Here is a 19,543-nt window from a genome sequence, read left to right as displayed (position 1 = left end):
AGCTTGGCATTAGGTGTGGCGTGACAACCAAAACAGATGTGTCCTGTGCCCTTACGAAGCTCACAGGCAATGAACACACACACACATTTGTTGTGTTGGGCAGAAGAGAATAAGGTGCCCTGAGAAGAAACAGCCTGAGAGTGTGAGACTTGACAGTGGAAACTGGAAGGCTGAGCTGGATCAGGTTCTGGAGCTCAGAGGTGGTGACGTCTGGCTGGAGATGGAGGTGGTGTCATCTGCATAGAGGCGGGAATTGAAGAGTGGCATGGTAGGTGAGCCAGAGAAACTGCCCTATTCTACAGGCTGCTGGGGTAGGGATAGGGACTGAAGAACTAGGTACCCCAAAGGGCAAGGCCAATAGTTTCCATCCTCCCAGCCATCACGATTCATACTCATAGAAAGCAACGTCTTGGTGTGTCTGACTGAGGTTATTTTCTGCCCAGGGACCATGGGCACATTGCCACCTCTCCACTTTGGGCATATCTGGCACATGAAAATATGCACACGGCACCCACTGATTTGGCCTGGATGGCGGGAGACATGAGTAATCCTCTGATTAAGTTAATTCCAGACTGGATTGAAATATTGATGCTAACTTGGGATTTAAAAAAAAAAAAAAAGAAAGAGTCAACTTCTGTCTCGCTCATCCTCCATCCTCTACTCTAAACTGAAAGCCAAGAGACATGGTTTAGGAGCCCAATTAAGCCCGATCCATCCTGGCAGAAATAGAGCATCCAGTGAGCGTTTCAAAACCACTTGGAACCATTTAACAGAGAAAAGTGCATTGAGCCCAAACTGAGAGTTGTTCAGCTATTTGCAGATAAGATCTCCAACAACAATAATAAAAGGGAACATTTACTGAGCACTTACTACGTGCTGGGCACTGTTCAATGCATTCAATCTTCAAACAGCCTTATGAAGGATTTATTCTTAGGACCTCTATTTTGTAGATGAAGAAACTGAGGCACAGGGAGGTTAAAGGCACTTTTCTAAGACACCCTGGCTTTTAGTTGGAAGAGCCTGGATTTGAACCCAGAAGTCTGGATCACAGAGCCTGTTCTTTAACCACTCGATAAACAGCGTCACTACTGCAGTAGTTAGAGTGAACAAGCCTGTGTACACAGGAGGAGGGGCCTGATTTGTGAGATGCTGGGGGGAGATGTTCCCTTAGGAGCAGGTCCACATCTCTGTGGACCTGTTCCCAGGGGAAGAGGGGATGCCTCCAGGCAGCCTCCTTTCCTGATGGTGGTTTAGATGCCTTGCCTCTGAGAGGGTGAAACCATCCTCAGAAAATCTTGGGATTTTCCAGGTAGAAGGCAACCTGGAAAGCACTTAGTGCAGCTGCTTGTTTACAGATGTGGAGGCTGAGGCATGGGGAAGTGGACGGATGGCACTGGGGAGCAGTAGAAGCCAGCTCAGAGGGAGCTTCCTCTTCCAGGGAACCCTCCCTTCTTTCTCTGCCATGAGGATTCTGCTTCATGGGAACTGCTATGCTGTCTCCTGCTCACATGAGAGGCCCACTTCTGGCTGAGCAACTGTTATGTTTTCCCCCTGAAATCCCCAGGGCAGTCAGGATGAAATGAAGATAAAACATCTCCCACCCAAGGAGCTGATATCCCCCTAAGCTGCCTTTACAAGGAAGCCCCCTTGCACTGCAGAGGCCTCATCCCTCCAGATTTGCAGACCCTCTCTTCTGACCCAGGCCACTTTTATCCCAAACTGGACCAGCCCCATGCAAACCCATTTCAAAGATTCCACCCAGGTCTCCGATAACCCCTCAAGGTCATCTACACCCCTCCAGTGAGTTTCTGGAAACTGGGCAGCTCTGACCCCCAGCATCCCTCTCCTCCCCCACTCCTGTACCACCCTGGAGGCAATACCTACTCACCATAAGGTGGTGTTGGCCAGAAGGGAGCCCCTCTCTTTGGCCATTCAAAGCCAACACAAGTCTTACCTTTCCACCTGGAGGTTGACTTTGGAGGGCTCCACGTTGGGATTTTCCCATTCCATCTGCGGGCAGTGCATGAAATAGCAAAGCGTGTACAGGGCCTCGGGCTCCCAGTAGAGCGCCCCCTGCTTGTGGTGCAGGGGGGTGCCATTGCCATGGTGCTTAGCGTTGAGGGGCTGCAGGTGATGCATTGCTCGGGACACCAGGTCACCTGTGGACAGAAGTAACATTTCAGATCCTTCAGGCAGCCAAGACTTGCAGAGAAGATGTGCCTGGAGATCTCGGCAGAGATTTCCACCCTGAGATTCCCTCATTCAATGGGAGTGGTCCAATGAGACCTCCAGGCCACACATCAAGCAGAGAGGAAAGCATTTGTTCATTCACCACACCACTGTCAAGGGCTTACCAGGTCTGGGGTGCTGTTTCAAGCACAGAGGGCTGCTAAGATAACTCCAATCCTGCCCTTCTGGGACCCATTGTTTCTAACAAGGCACAGAAAGCCCTTTGTATGTGTCTGCTTCCGGCCTCCCTCACCTTGGGACACACCCTCTGTCACATCCTCTGCTGTAATAAGCACTGCCTTCTTTGCAGTCACAAGAACTGTCACTTGCCTTTAAGCCTGGGCATACACTATTCCCTCTATCCAGAACATTCTCTCTCTCCTCTTTTCCAGGCTAACTCCTACTGATTATCCAGGTATCGGCTTATATATTCATTTCTCCAGGAAGCCATCCTGGAATCTCCCGCACTCCCCTGTGTATCATATCACACTGTACTTTCTTGGGTACAGCATTTAGAGCACTGTGTCACAATACTCTTTTTCTTTGTCAGTCGCTCCCAACAACAGCGACTCAGTCCTAAATGACACTTCTTATGCGATAGCACTAATTCATTTGATTCTCACAATACCTTATAAAGTAGGTACCTTTATAGACCCATTTTACAGATGAGGAAACAGAGGCTCAAAGAGGTTAAATAGCTTCTCAAGGGTGCACAGCTATGAGCAGCAGGGGGAGGATTTGACCCCGGCAGAGTCTGGCTCCAGAATCCACGCACTTAACTGTGCTCCTTGAGGGGCATGTTTTACTTTTCTCAGCACTGGCAAACCCTGAGAACACTCTTTCTCACGCTTTCTCAGAAGGAAACCAGCCTTCTCCTTAATCAAACCAAAGCTGCACGCTCCCAGGTTGGCCATGGAGGGAGGATCCTCCTGTGGGATGCTGGCTGGGCCTGAAGCCCCAACTTTTCTTGGCTAAGATGGTGTTTCTCAAACTTGGATTGCTTGTAAGCAACCTTTGTGAGTGTAGCTGTATCCAAACACCACCCGTACCATTCTTTACTTAATCTTCAATGGACTCCTTTTGTTTTTTAAAATACATACATCTAAAAAGGAAACATCATGTCACTGCCATAAGTGGAAACTCAGTATCACCTGCCAGAAACAGAAGGTCACTGTGAAAGTTAACTTGAGGAAAAGGAACCAGCCTAATTCATTTATAGCTGAATTCTGGTCCTGCTTTCTACTGTTATAAATAACAAGTGAGAGAGTTGTTAGGGGCTCATATCAAGTGGAGCCCTTCTTCTGAAAGCAATTAGAATTAAAATAGAATTTAAAAGAGTCACTCCCATGACCAATGTTATTTAAGGCACTGCCCCTGTCCCACTGGAAATCATCTCATGCACAGTGGGAGGTGTTGCACACTTGGGGAGACACTCCTCTAAGGTATATGTGACGGTGAATTTTATGTGGCAACTGGGCTAGGCTACGGTGCCGACTTGGCTGGTCAAACACTAGACTAGATATTGCTGTGAAGCTATTTTTTACATGGGATCAACATTTAAATCAGTAGATTTTCAGGAAAGCAGATTACCCTCCATATTGTGGGTGGGCCTCATCCAGTCAGTTGAAGGAAGGCCTTAGGAGAAAAGATAGAGGACCTTGAAGAGGAAGGAATTCTGCCTTCAGACTCAGGACTGAAACATCAACTCCTACTGGAGTTTAAAGCCCCCATTCCCAATCCTTCATTGCCCAGCTGAAACCAAGCCTGCAGAGCCCACCAGTTCTCTGCCATCTGGCTGTACTTTTTAACATGACACTTTTTACCTAAAATCCAAACCCAAGAAAGTGAGGCTCAGTGAGAGGCAGGAGTTTCTCCTCTGAAGGCCCAGGACCTGCCTTCTAGGTTCCCATTTCCTATCTGAGGAAAAGGGCCACTTCCTCAAAAGAAGACTGACAAGAGGACCATTCACCCCCTCTGTGGGAGTGAGACTATGGAGATGAGGTCTCACCTGAGGGTGGAAATGGCAAACATTCCCCTTTCTCTTCCATGCCCATGGCAGACATGCTTAGTCAATCACAGAGCCCTTATCCACTAAGTGTAGATGCAGCCTTAAAAAATCCTTCTTGAGGCAAGATTCCAAGTGACCACTATTTCTGATAGGAGTTGTCAGAGGAAAGGAAACTTCTATGTTGCCAGAGTCCTAAGGCCTCATCAGGACGACCTAACCAGAGTACAATCCACTAAGCTTAATATCTGAACAGTGATGCAGGAGTTTAAAAGATAGCAGTGGGGCAGGGTAGGGGGAAGGTTTGCTTCCCTACACCCCTCTGCCTCTTATCAAGCCTAACCTAGAGTCTGACCCTCCTTCTCTCCCTTTGCCACAGCAGGAAAATATATGCAAGAACCTCAAAAAAGAATCAGAGAAGGAAATTCTCTTTTAGTGGCAGGTGGGCAGGGAAGATCCCCAGGGGACCTGCAGATGGAAAATGTGGAGAAACATGGTTCTACATGAACAACAGTCCCAGCTGCCATTCATTGAACACCTACCCTATACCAGGCACCAGGTGAAAAAGCACCTCATGTGCATTGTTTCTAATCCTCACAAGGCTCTATAGGGTATGTTTATATTATTTTAGCTTTAGAGCAGTGATCTGCAACCAGGATGATTATGAATGATCATAAACATCCCTCCCAGGGGATGTTTGGCAATATCTGGAGATATTTCTGGTGCCATGTCCGGGGGACTGTTACTGCATCTAACGTGTAGAGGGAAGAAATGTTCTTAAACATCCTACAGTGCACAGATCAGTCCCCGCAAGAAAGAATTTAGCCCAAATGTCAATAATGTCCAGGTTGAGAAATTCTGTTTTACAGATAAGGAAACTGAGGCTCAAGGTCACAAGGCAGAGATAAGATTCCAACCTGGGTCTGTCTGACTCTAATGTCTGTGCTCATCGCCCTACACTGACCTGAGTGCTTCTTTCAGGGACATCCTGCTGCATCTGTGGCCAGCTCCAAGTCTATGATGGGGCCATTTGGCATTATGTACCCAAGGTATGCTCCTTTCCCTTGATTCAGTAATTCCATTTCTGGGATGTTGTCCCAATGTTAGAATCCAAAATGCAGCAAAATCTTCATGCACAAGGATTTTCACCCAAACCTTATTTACAGGGTCCAAAATTTGACAAAGAAACAAATGTTTGAAAATCAGAGCGTGGTTAAATAAACTCTGGTATGTGATAAAACTTATGCAGTTACTAAAAATGTTTACATAGAGTGGCAATAAATGATGAAAAGCTTTGTGTTAAAATGGTAAGTGGGGAAAAAAGTGAAATTCAAAACTGCATACAGTGTGATCAGGATTATGTTATTTAAAAATATGCTCTGAGTAAATACCTGGAGGAAAAAAAAAAAGCAAAATGTTGACCAAGGATTTCTCTGCCTAGTGGGATTGTGGGTGACATTCCCTTCCAACTTTTTTGTCATTTCTGAATTTTGAATTACGGCATGTGCTATTTGGTATTATCAGAATAATAAACTTACCGAGGTGGTGTTTAAATTTCTTGTACCTTCCATCTAGGGTCAGGTTGGGGTACACTTAATCTGTTACAATATTGCTTCTGTTTCGTGTTTTAGTTTTTTGGCCAGGAGGCATGTGGGATTTTAGCTCCCCAACCAGGGATTGAACCTGCACCCCCTGCATTGGAAGGCAAAGTCTTAACCACTGGACCACCAGGGAAGTCCCCCTCTGTCTTTCTTGAAGGCACTCATAAAAAAGCTCAAAATAAGAAAACCAAAATGGAGTGGAGATGAGAAGAGGATCCATGTTTTGGGGCAGTGCATCACCCCTCAAGTTCCCCAAGACCCTGGGAAGGCTTTGGCCTTGATTGGGCTAACCATCTCCTCAGAGCATTGTTCAGCTCACCCTGCACTTCCAGGTTTCCTGCTTTTGCTTTTGCTCTTGTTGTTTTCTCATCTTAGAGTGCCCCCCCCTTCATCCTCTCAACTACTGATGACCTTCAAGGCTGTGATCAAATGCCACTTCTTCCCTGGAGCCCTCCAGGATGCCACAGATCAGAATCAACTTCCCATTCCCCTGTGTACACACAACACCTGCTAATAAAGTCTAACATGTTAATTGTTTTATTCAGATGTGTTTTAAGTGCCCACACATCTACTTCCCCTACTGAGCTTCACAGGCAGAGACATGACTCATTCATTGTCCTGTTCTTGGAGGAGCAGTGTAGTGTAGTGGTTAGGGACAAGCTCTCTGGAGGCAGACTGTCTGAGTCTGAGTCTCCAACCTGCCACTAACTACCTGCATGATCTTGGGTGAGTTAACCTCTTTGTATACGGGGATGATTATGACCTTTGTGAATTTGTTGTGTGGATTAAATTGATAACATGTATAAAGTACCCAGCATTGGTTTCTTCATTTGAAAAATGGAAATAATAATAGTGCCTAACTCATAATATGAAATGAAGCAGTCACAAATCACTTAAAGCACCTGGAATAGGGTCTGGCGCATACTAAGTGTATAATAAGTATTCAGTGCTATTTCTTTTGCTTTGTATCATCACATCATCATCATCACCACCATCATCATCTTCATCATCACCATCTTTTCCATCATCATGACCACCATCATCGTCACTTTCATTATCATCATCATCGTTATCAGCCGAGTTTCTGGATCAGAGGCCGAAAGGATGTCTCTGATGAGGGTTGTCCATAGGAGATGGAATTGGCAGGGGGATTCTGTAAGCACAAGCTCCATTTCAAATCCCACTCTATGTATGTGCTATCTGCTGCTTCACCTGTCAGCTTCATGAACCCAAAACAACAAATCCACTTGTCACTAGCTGCACTGAGTTTGGGTGTCTGGAGTTTGGTTCTAGGAACCTACTTGAGAACCCGCTTATAACCGGGTTTTCCAAATGTCAGCCATTTGAGAATCAGCATCATGAATTCTCACATATCTGCGTGCCGCAGGTACAGTTTATTTACTTAATATTTTTCTTTAAATTGGCTCATTCTTTCACACAATAAAGTCATTTTAAAAGGAAACTTCATATCAGTGCCATGAAAGGAAAACCAATATTTTTCTAGTACCTGTGAAAAATTCATAGCAATTAAAAATAGAAAGTGTTTTGCATATCACCTACAATTATCTCCCATGCAACCCTTTGGGAAACGCTGCTCTAACCTGCCAGACTCAAGCTATCAGTGTAGCTCCCTCTAAGCCATCTTCCTGCATGCCAGTGTGATCCCCCTGAGACAAAGGGCTGCACATTCCAACATGGGTTCCTGCCAAAACCTATGCTGTGACAGCACCTTCAATTCCTTCCCCACTCTTCATCCTCAGTCAAAGACCACTTACTGTAGTACGTTTCCAAAACCTCACACAACCCTGGGGTAGGAGGTATGATCACCCTCTTTTCACAGATCCTTGGGGATCCGAGTGATCACGTCACTTGCCCTAGGTCACACAGCAAAGATAAGGAAGCCAAGACACCCCCCAGCATCATAAACTGCAGTTTAACTTGCCTCACTGAAACTCCTCCCCTTGAAAAAAAGAAAGACCAAGTATAGCCTAGTACAAAGTAATGAGAGGAGATTTGTTTTAAAGGAGAAGGAGAGCTGGAGAAACAGGGATGAACAAGGGAAGACTGAACTCTGGGTCCAGCAGGAAACTTACCATTCATGCATTCATTCATTCATCAAATATTTATTGCATCCTACTATGTGCCAGACATTGTTCTAGGCACTGGGGATACAGTCAATGTTAAAAAAAAGTCTGAGCTCTTATGGGGTTTACAGTTCTGATGAGGTGAACAGAAAATAAACATATAGTATGTCAGGTGGTGTTAAGTGCTATGAAGAAAATTAAAGCAGGAAGTGTGTATAGAAAGCAGTGATGCAGGGAGGATTGAGTGGGGCTGTCATAGGAGGGCCTCTCTGAGGAGGTGACATTTAAGCAGAGGCCTGAATGAAATGAGGGAGGAGCTTTGCAAAAATCAAGGGAAATTTTCTAGGCAGAAGGAGGAGCAAGTGCAAAGGCCCTGTTGTGGAGTGGAACATTCAAGAAATACCAAGAGGCCAGTAGCCACTTGACCACCTGAAAAGGTCACAAGTGCATTCTAGGGGCTGGAGGCAGCAGGACCTTCTGAAAAGATCCTATTTGCATTCGAGAGAGCCCCTTGTCCAAGCAATAAGGGCTGTTTTTCTTTCTGGTGACACCAAGGGGAGACAACCCGTAAACCTTTTTATGCACAGTTGTAAATTAATGGCCCCATTTTGATGAACTCATTGAGTGGGAACAACAAGTTCACAGTTTAGTGTGAAAAGAAAACAGAAAGAGGCATTTTTCGATGAAGCCCTCATTTTTCCCCTTTAAAGAGCAGAAAGCAATTACTCTAATTAATGACTGTCCAATACCGTTTTAATTGGGAGCTTGGGGACAAGGCAGGGAGGGCAGAAGGGCTGCAACAAGATCCCACAAATGTGGGATTGATGGGACCAAATGCAGAGTCGAGCTGGTCCAGAGGAATGGATAAAGAAGATGTGGTACATATATACAGTGGTATATATTACTCAACCATAAAAAAGAACAAAATAATGCCATCTGCAGCAACATGGATGGACCTAGAGATTGTCATATGAAGTGAAGTAAGTCAGACGGAGAAAGACAAATATCATATGAAGTTGCTTATATGTGGAATCTGAAGAAAAGGGTACAAATGAACTTATTTACCAAACATAAGTAGAGTCACAGATGTAGAAAACAAACTTATGGTTATCAGGGGATAAGGAGGGGAGGGATAAATTGGGAGATTGGGACTGACATACACACAGTACTGTATATGAAATAGATAACTAATAAGAACTTGTATAGAACAAGGAACTCTAGTCAATATTCTGTAATGGCCTATATGGGAAAAGAACCTAAAAAAAAAAAAGAGTGGATATATGTATATGTATAACTGATTCACTTTGCTGTACAAATGAAACTAACACAACATGGTAAATCAACTATACCCTGATAAAAATTAAAAAATAAAAAGGAAAACCAATAAAATAAAATAAAGTAGCCTTAAATACTAACAGCCATAAAAGGGGAAATTGACAGTAACACAATCATAGTAGGGGACTTTAACACCCCACTTTCACCAATGGACAGATCATCCATAATGAAAATAAATAAGGAAACACAAGCTTTAAATGATACATTACACAAGATGGACTTAATTGATATTTATAGGACATTCCATCCAAAAACAACAGAATACACATTTTTCTCAAGCGCTCATGGAACATCCTCCAGGATAGGTGATATATTGGGTCACAAATCTAGCCTTGGCAAATTTAAGAAAATTGAAATCGTATCAAGTATCTTTTCCGACCACAATGCTATGAGACTAGATATCAATTACAGGAAAAGATCTGTAAAAAATACAAACACATGGAGGCTAAACAATACACTACTTAATAACGAAGTGATCACTGAAGAAATCAAAGAGGAAATCAAAAAATACTTAGAAACAAATGACAATGGAGACACGATGACCCCAAACCTACGGGATACAGCAAAAGCAGTTCTAAGAGGGAAGTTTATAGCAATACAATCATACCTTAAGAAACAGGAAACATCTCGAATAAACAACCTGACTTTGCACCTAAAGCAATTAGAGAAAGAAGAACAAAAAAACCCCAAATTTAGCAGAAGGAAAGAAATCATAAAGATCAGATCAGAAATAAATGAAAAAGAAATGAAGGAAACAATAGCAAAGATCAATAAAACTAAAAGCTGGTTCTTTGAGAAGATAAATAAAATTGATAAACCATTAGCCAGACTCATCAAGAGAAAAAGGGAGAAGACTCAAATCAATAGAATTAGAAATGAAAAAGGAGATGTAACAACTGACACTGCAGAAATACAAAAGATTATTAGAGATTATTACAAGCAACTGTATGCCAATAAAATGGACAACCTGGAAGAAATGGACAAATTCTTAGAAATGCACAAGCTGCCGAGACTGAACCAGGAAGAAATAGAAAATATGAACAGACCAATCACAAGCACTGAAATTGAAACTGCGATTAAAAATCTTCCAACAAACAAAAGCCCAGGACCAGATGGCTTCACAGGCAAATTCTATCAAACATTTAGAGAAGAGCTAACACCTATCCTTCTCAAACTCTTCCAAAAGAAAGCAGAGGGAGGAACACTCCCAAACTCATTCTATGAGGCGACCATCACCCTGATACCAAAACCAGACAAAGAGGTCACAAAGAAAGAAAACTACAGGCCAATATCACTGGTGAACATAGATGCAAAAATCCTCAACAAAATATTAGCAAACAGAATCCAACAGCACATTAAAAGGATCATACACCATGATCAAGTGGGGTTTATTCCAGGAATGCAAGGATTCTTCAATATATGCAAATCAATCAACGTGATACACCATATCAACAAACTGAAGGAGAAAAACCATATGATCATTTCAATAGATGCAGAGAAAGCTTTTGACAAAATTCAACACCCATTTATGATAAAAACCCTGCAGAAAGTAGGCATATAGGAAACTTTCCTCAACATAATAAAGGCCATATATGACAAACCCACAGCCAACATCGTTCTAAATGGTGAAAAACTGAAACCATTTCCACTAAGACCAGGAACAAGACAAGGTTGCCCACTCTCACCACTCTTATTCAACATAGTTTTGGAAGTTCTAGCCACAGCAATCAGAGAAAAAAAAGAAATAAAAGGAATCCAAATCGGAAAAGAAGAAGTAAAGCTGTCACTGTTTGCAGATGACATGATACTAAACATAGAGAATCCTAAGGATGCTACCAGAAAACTACTAGAGCTAATCAATGAATTTGGTAAAGTAGCAGGATACAAAATTAATGCACAGAAAGCTCTGGCATTCTTATACACTAATGATGAAAAATCTGAGAGTGAAATTAAGAAAACACTCCCATTTACCATTGCAACAAAAAGAATAAAATATCTAGGAATAAACCTACCTAAGGAGACAATAGACTTGTATGCAGAAAACTATAAGACACTGATGAAAGAAATTAAAGATGATACAAATAGGTGGAGAAATATACCATGTTCTTGGATTGGAAGAATCAACATTGTGAAAATGACTATACTACCCAAAGCAATCTACCGATTCAATGCAATCCCTATCAAATTACCACTGGCATTTTTTACAGAACTAGAACAAAAAATTTCACAATTTGTATGGAAATACAAAAGACCCCAAATAGCCAAAGCAATCTTGAGAAAGAAAAATGGAGCTGGAGGAATCAGGCTCCCTGACTTCAGACTATACTACAAGGCTACAGTAATCAAGACAGTATGGTACTGGCACAAAAACAGAAATATAGATCAATGGAACAGGATAGAAAGCCCAGAGATAAACCCACACATATATGGTCACCTTATCTTTGATAAAGGAGGGAAGGATATACAGTGGAGAAAAGACAGCCTCTTCAATAAGTGGTGCTGGGAAACTGGACAGCTACATGTAAAAGTATGAAATTAGAACACTCCCTAACACCACACACAAAAATAAACTCAAAGTGGGTTAAAGACCTAAATGTAAGGCCAGACATTATCAAACTCTTAGAGGAAAACATAGGCAGAACACTCTATGACATAAATCACAGCAAGATCCTTTTTGACCCACCTCCTAGAGAAATGGAAATAAAAACAAAAATAAACAAATGGGACCTAATGAAACTTAAAAGCTTTTGCACAGCAAAGGATACCATAAACAAGACCAAAAGACAACCCTCAGAATGGGAGAAAATATTTGCAAATGAAGCAACTGACAAAGGATTAATATCCAAAATTTATAAGCAACTCATGCAGCTCAATAACAAAAAAACAAACAACCCAATCCAAAAATGGGCAGAAGAACTAAACAGACATTTGTCCAAAGAAGATATACCGATTGCCAACAAACACATGAAAGAATGCTCAACATCATTAATCATTAGAGAAATGCAAATCAAAACTACAATGAGATATCATCTCACACCAGTCAGATTGGCCTTCATCAAAAACTCTAGAAACAATAAATGCTGGAGAGGGTGTGGAGAAAAGGGAACCCTCTTGCACTGCTGGTGGGAATGTAAATTGATACAGCCACTATGGAGAACAGTATGGAGGTTCCTTAAAAAACTACAAATAGAACTACCATATGACCTAGCAATCCCACTACTGGGCATATTCCCTGAGAAAACCATAATTCAAAAAGAGTCATGTACCAAAATGTTCATTGCAGCTCTATTTACGATAGCCAGGACATGGAAGCAACCTAAGTGTCCATCAACAGATATGAATGGATAAAGGTGTGGCACATATATACAATGGAATATTACTCAGCCATAAAAAGAAATGAAACTGAGTTATTTGTAATGAGGTGGATGGACCTGGAGTCTGTCATACAGAGTGAAGTAAGTCAGAAGGAGAAAAACAAATACCGTATGCTAACACATATATATGGAATCTAAGAAAAAAAATGTCACGAAGAGTTTAGTGGTAGGACGGGAATAAAACACAGACCTACTAGAGCATGGACTTGAGGATATGGGGAGGGGGAAGGGTAAGCTGTGATGAAGTGAGAGAGTGGCAGGGACATATACACACTACCAAATGTACATTAGATAGCTAGTGGGAAGCTGCTGCATAGCAAAGGGAGATCAGCTCTGTGCTTTGTGACCACCTAGAGGGGTGGGATAGGGAGGGTGGGAGGGAGGGTGACGCAAGAGGGAAGAGATATGGGAACATATGTATATGTATAACTGATTTACTTTGTTGTAAAGCAGAAACTAACACACTATTGTAAAACAGTTATACTCCAATAAAGATGTTAAAAAAATAAATAAATAAAGTAGCCTTAACTTCTGTTCTCTCAAAAAAAAAAGTGAGAATAGCCAGAGCCTCTGCTTTCCTTGTGGCCTCAGTGGAGGAGACGGGACAGACCAGCTTCCCCTAGACCTACTCCTGACCTGGTTCAGGTAAGAAGACCTGGTCTGCCCACCAGACTCTAAGCATTGCCTTGCGAATTTCCTCGGGCTCACAGTTAAGAATCACCAGGCTTGTGTCAGTTTGTGGACCTTTGTGGTCTCCTGATTTAGCTTCTCATTCAAATAATTTGACATACAGAGATTCAGCTCTAGTTCTCTGAGTTCAAAATTCAGTTTAATATTTGACAAGAGTTTCATTAAGAGTTCCCCTCCCCTGTAGCATTTTCTTCAGCTTTTGTTTCACAGACCTGTTCACTGTGGGTCATTCATGTATTCATCTGCCATTCAACAGACATTTCCTAAGCTACAGGCGATGTGTTAGTTGCTTAGAATGCAAAGCCGAACTGGATGCAGAAAAGTAGAAAAAGAAAAACGGTTTGAAATGTGACTCTGCCACTTCCTAGCTGTGTGGCTCTGGGCAAAACATTTATCCTTCCAGGTCTTACTTTTCTTATCTATGAAATGAGAATAAAAATACCTTTAATATATTTAAAGCACTTGGCATGCAGTAGCTGGTCCAGAAGTGGTGGATATATTTTCACCTCAAGCCATAACAGGCTGGACAAAGAAAGTGCTCTGGACATCACCACTGATCAAGACAGTTCTGGATTCTAATAAGATGCCCTGAGGATAGAAGCAGGGGGTATACAGGCAGAAGTCTCAGCGGGCAGGGGGGTCCTGCCATATAGATGCTGGTGAAATACTAGGTAACCTTTGTGAATTCTCACGTCTCTAGTTTAGTTTTGAGGAGAGCATCCCCAATACATCCTACAGAGCAAACTGCGATCCTCAGACCTGGAAGGAACACAGATCTGACAAACATGATGATCTTACAGAGGTGGACTCTCATTCCACCTGTATCATATAGAAACACCTGGGCTTCCCCCAGAGACAGGGAGGCACGCCTAGTGGTGAAAGCTCTGCCTTGAGAACTGGACTCAACTTCAGCCATCAGCTCACAGGTGTGGTTGATCTTAGACAAGTTGTTTGTCCCCTTCCTGCCTCCATGCCCACATCTATGTGGATAATAATGGTTACACTGGAAACAGCTCATGTAGATTTTTCATAGATCACCAGGTCAACAGCATCAGGGGCTGCTATTATTATTGCTGGCTATGAAGGAGGCCATAGTCAGGAGATCTGCCCTCACCCCTGAACAGCCTGGTTCAAGAAGAGCAGGGATGGCTGGGAACGAACTCTTTCCATCTTGCCTTTGCTGGAACAACAGTGGTTTCTGGAATCCACACTGTCAGAGTAACCTTTGAATATGAAGAACAGTTCTTTATGTACACAGAAAGAGCAAGGCTGTATTGATTCAGACCACAGAGCAAGCCAGTCTAAATTATAGTCAGATCAGAAAAGAAGGCAATTTTATTACCTTCTGTCGCCAATGTGGCTGATCAACGTGCTACTGCACACATGTTCTACAGGGCTGACTTAATGAACGTAGGGAACCTGTTCGTAATTAGCAGCACCCATCTGTGTGCCAACAATTCATATGCGAAAGTCAACATTCAACGAAGATGACAGCATTTAATTTACAGAGCAAACTGTCCTTAGAAACAATTTACATGGCAAGTCACTCCTGCATGCTGCCTGCTTAGGTGAAGTGCAGATTTGTTTAGCAAATCCTTTCCTCCAAGAGAAGAACCGGATTTGAGCAGGGCCCCAGCTCAGGTGCTAGGAGGGGCCCTTAAAATATCGCAGGACAAACTTTTGAGACACCAGCGAAGAATGCGTGGGGACCTCTTCCCAGGTTGCACCCACACAGACATGAACCAACCCGGTAGCCAGATTTGGCCTTTCCAAGGTCACAGGAATGTCTTGGAAATTTGCTGAGTCCCAAACAGTATGGCATTTCTTGAGATGTTTCCCCAAGGGAGCTGCTTGGACCGGCTACATCTGAATCCCTGGGGAGATGTTAAAATGCAGACCTTTCCTTATCCAGTTCCAATTGTTGCAGGTATCTCAAAATATCCTTCACACACATCACTCCCTCAAAATAATGGGTCATCAGAGCTGCTGCTAGATCTTGCTTTATAATGTTCTAATAAAAAAGGCATAGAATTACTGTGTCACAGTTTAGGTAAAAATATACTGATAACTGTATTTTAATATAATTAGCTTCCTTTATAAACTTATGCACTTTATTTTTTGCATTTAAAAATATTATTCTGAGGCAGGGTCCATAGGCTTCATCAGATTGCCAAAGGGGTCCATGGCAAAAGTTTAAGAACAATCGTACAACTGACCAGTGGCTGGAAGACCCTGTAATCAGAGGCATCTTATGACTTCAGGGGTTTGATGGGAATGCAAGCACAATTTCCAAATTCAGGTGCCAGGAAAGTAACTCTAGTGACCATAAGGACCCCCTATGGCTTGAATCAGCTACGGTTTCCCTTTTCAGAGGTGCATGTCGTATACTCAAAGGTGGATGCTTGTCCCGGGTGTACAGGGAATTTTGGGGAAGAGGCACAAGTTGCTTTATGGGTCCTGAATTCTTTTATAGTTCAGAATTTTCTAGAATATCACACCAACTCATAATTTAACATACTCTAGCATTTCTGAGATCAATGCTCCAGTTCCATCCAGAACTAACACACGGCTATGTCATCTGACAATCAATTGGATCATAAGTAAATACAGTTTTATTTTCCTCTGGTTGGCCAGACTCAGAAAGCACAGCCCCGAATTAGGGGATATACAAGCACAGCAATCATTGCTCAAACTTGGGACACCGCAGCCTTCTTCTCTCCACCTTTCTGCCCCTTTCTCTCCCTCTCTCTCTCTCCCCCTATCTCGCTGTCTCCCTCTCTCTGTCTCTGTCTCTCTCTCTTTCCTTCTTTATATTTCCTGAGGACCTACTATGTGTCAAGCAGCATTCTTGGTGTTGAGGTTACAACAACAAACAAAACAAATATGTGTACTCTCCATGAAAAAATATTCTGGTAGCGGGAAACAGACAATTAAAAAAAAATCATGAGTAAACTATAGAGTGTGACTAGGGGAAGGAGGGAGGGGAATGATTGCTAATGCTTATCAGGTTTCTTGTTGGGGTGATGAAAATGTTCTAAAATTGACTGTGGTTATGTTTGTATAGCTTGGTTAATATACTAAAAGCCACTGAATGATGATACACTTTAAGTAGGTGAACTGGATATGAATTATATCTCAGTGGAGCTGTTATTGAAAAACAAACAAAAAAATAGAGTATGTCATAGGGTAACAGCTGGGAAGAAAGGCAAAGCAGTGAAGAGGGATTAGTGTCCTCAGGGTGCTATAATTTTAAATAGGATAGTTAGGGAAAGCTTCATTAAGGGGTAACATTTGGGTGAGACTTGCAGATAACGAGGGAGCAAGCTATGTGGATATCTGGAGGATGAGTGGTGAAGGAACAGTACGTTCAAAGGCCCTAAGGTATGCCTGCTATGTCCAAGGAACAACAGGGGCCAGTGGGCCTTGGGAGAGAGTAGAAGAAGATGTCTGAGGAATACAGGTGGGCGAGCCTGGACGTAATTCTGAGGACTTTGGCTTTTCCTATGGATCAGAAGGGGAGCCCGTGGAGGATTCTGAATAGAGGAGAGATGTGATCCCACTGTAGAAATTAATAGCATTTGCAGGATTTACTGTGTGCTAGGCACCGTGGTGAACCCCTTTATGGGCATTCGCTTGCTAGATCGCCACAACTATTGAGTATTATCGTTTCTTCTATTTTACAGAAAAGGAAACTGAGGCTCAGAAAAGGGTAGGAACTTGACCTACATCAGAGGCCGAGCCAGGAACTTTACAAGTCTGCCTGATTCCAGAGCTGCTGCCTTCACCATGGCCATCAGCACAGGTGTGTGTACACAGCAGGTGCTCAATAAAAGGAATCCCCTGGCTGGTTACAAAGCACTGCCCTAAGGGCAGCTGGTCTCTTGGGAACAGAGAGGATGAGAGAAGCAGCGTCCACTCACTCAGTTCTGCAATGCTGCCCACACGGGTGGCTAGCAAGGATTGCTCGATGGTCCTCAGCTCAGACTGGCTGAACATGGGCAGCTCTCCCGGTTTGCTGGTCCGCTGCGGGTCTCGGTGAAGGTTCAGGCTGTCTGGCAGGCAGAGTACCCCTGTGGTTGGTGGGGAGAGAGAGTGAAAGAAAAATAGATTGTTACTGTTCAGTGAACCAAAGGAGGGGTGCAAAACCTTGCACAGCCTCAAACCACACCAGGGCTGGTACCACAAAGCCAACATGGGAACCAAGGCTCTGAATCCTCTTAGAAATGTTGTCTAGCTCTTTTAAAAGGTCTTTTGCTGATTTTAACAAACATGGTGGCATCCGTCTGTATGCACACATTTCCAAAGGACACAAAAGAAAATCATCTCCCCAGAGCTCGCAGGGATTCCTTCCACGCAGAGAAACCAGCGGTCACTGTCCCACTCTCTGTCCCAGAGGCAGTTGCCTCCCCAAGTGCCCTGGAGGAAGTCTCTGCTGGGATTCTTCTGAGAGCTTGCTTTACTTGCCCAGCAAATTTAACTCTGGGTGGCTGGGCTGTTATCTGTTAGACAAGGCCCTGGCTTTCTCCGTAGAGCTATATGTCAGGAGGTGAAAAGTCCCCATGGACTTTTGTAACTTGTATGGTGAATACCCATGGGAAATCCCTGGAATCCAATTATTTTCATCCCGTCCTTTCCATTCCATGAACATTTAGCGAGAACCTGAGAACTTACTTTGGTTGATTATTCAGAAATAATCACCGTTCCCATATCCTCCCCAGCCTCCGTGGGCAGAGTGTGCTTTCTTGCTCCTTGACTTCGGGCTTGACGAACTTCGGCCAAAGGTATATTAAGAGACATGATGGAACCAAAGGCCTGAAAAGCACCTGTGTGGCTGAACTTGCTCTTTCATGTTTTTGCCATTGTTATGTGAAAAACACACCCTGGTTAGCCTGCTGGTCTAAGAAAGGTGAGAGACAGACAGAGCCAATGCAGTAACAATCTGCAGCTTAGAGCTGCCCCCACAAAAGCAAATGCTAATTTCATATGTCACTGGGGTTATTTGCTACTCAGCATTATTATGGTGATAACTAACAGATACACCTACCAAGTGTCAATCACTGAGGAGACAATGAACAAGGCAGGCATTGTGCTAAGTTAGGGGCTGAGGATACAGTGATGGACAGAATACACATACTCCCTGTTCTCAATGGGCTCACAGTCTAAGTGCAGGAGATGGACTGTTACACACATAACCACAAAGCCAAATGAGACCTGCTCTATGGTAAGAGAAGATGAGGAATAAAGGGATATCTTAGCAGGGACCTGAACAAAAGTAGTTGTCAATAAGTAGGAAGCACTTATTGAATGCCTACAGTATTCCCAAATCCTGCTAGGAGATGGAAAAGAAGCAGAAGACGTATTCAAGTATAAACTCACTGGAGAAACAAGATTGCCAGTGACAGAACAACTGGGGTACAATAAAGCAGTATCAATATACAGGTGCTGAATTATTTAAGTCCCCTGTCAGGGTGAGGGGACAGACAGAACACAAAGGTCAAAATTCAAGTCCACAAAGCACAGAGCTGACCTCCCTGTGCTCTGTGGCTGCTTCCCACTAGCTATCTATTTTACGTTTGGTAGTGCTTTGTGACCACCTAGAGGGGTGGGAGGGAGGGAGACTCAAGAGGGAAGAGATATGGGGTCATAAGTACATGTATAACTGATTCACTTTGTTACAAAGCAGAAACTAACACACCATTGTAAAGAAATTATACTCCAATAAAGATGGTAACCAAAGGCTTCTCCTTTGAAGATGGGCAGGCGTGAGGCGGCACCCATCACACACCTCCTCTGGCCCCTGCTGCCTAATTAGTGGCTCCAGCCACACTGAACCAGTCACTTGTTCTGAATGTTTCACCTTCACGCCTAACAGGCTGACACGGTGGAGAAGGCAACCATAGTAGATTTTGTTTTATGAATAATGAATAAATGGATGAACAAGGCAAATGACCATTAGATTTTCATGTTCCCATAATCAGGAAGCTGGTCAAGTTAAGTTACTGAGATTGTTCTCTACCCATTGTTTTTCAAAAATTTTAGACTCAATAAGAATGTATTTTACTAATTAAACTTAAAAGCTTTTGCACACCAAAGGAAACCATAAACAAGACAAAAATGGGAGAAAATGCAAATGTTTTCTCCCCTCAGAATGGGAGAAAACATTTACAAATGAAGCAACTGACAAAGGATTAATCTCCAAAATATAAAAACAGCTCATGCAGCTCA

At 43.0% G+C, this 19,543-nt stretch overlaps 1 protein-coding gene across 3 annotated transcripts in view; it reads right to left on the bottom strand.

The window, feature by feature from the left end:
• The window catches only part of ABTB3 (ankyrin repeat and BTB domain containing 3), a 389,892-nt gene that overhangs the window by 109,283 nt on the left and 261,066 nt on the right, over positions 1-19,543 (bottom strand). For all 3 annotated transcript variants that reach the window (XM_067010051.1, XM_059081993.2, XM_067010050.1), the window contains 2 exons: positions 17,239-17,388; positions 1,955-2,159 (listed from right to left, as the gene is read on the bottom strand). In XM_067010051.1, the coding sequence (XP_066866152.1) occupies positions 1,955-2,159; positions 17,239-17,314 (281 nt within the window). In that variant the 5' untranslated portion in view covers positions 17,315-17,388. The remainder of the gene's footprint in view (positions 1-1,954; positions 2,160-17,238; positions 17,389-19,543) is intronic.

Source organism: Kogia breviceps, chromosome 12 (assembly GCF_026419965.1).
Source record: "Kogia breviceps isolate mKogBre1 chromosome 12, mKogBre1 haplotype 1, whole genome shotgun sequence".
In the NCBI taxonomy this organism is placed as follows: Eukaryota; Metazoa; Chordata; class Mammalia; order Artiodactyla; family Physeteridae; genus Kogia; species Kogia breviceps.
Note: the sequence above shows the minus strand (reverse complement) of the source record. Positions and strands in the feature narration are given on the sequence as shown.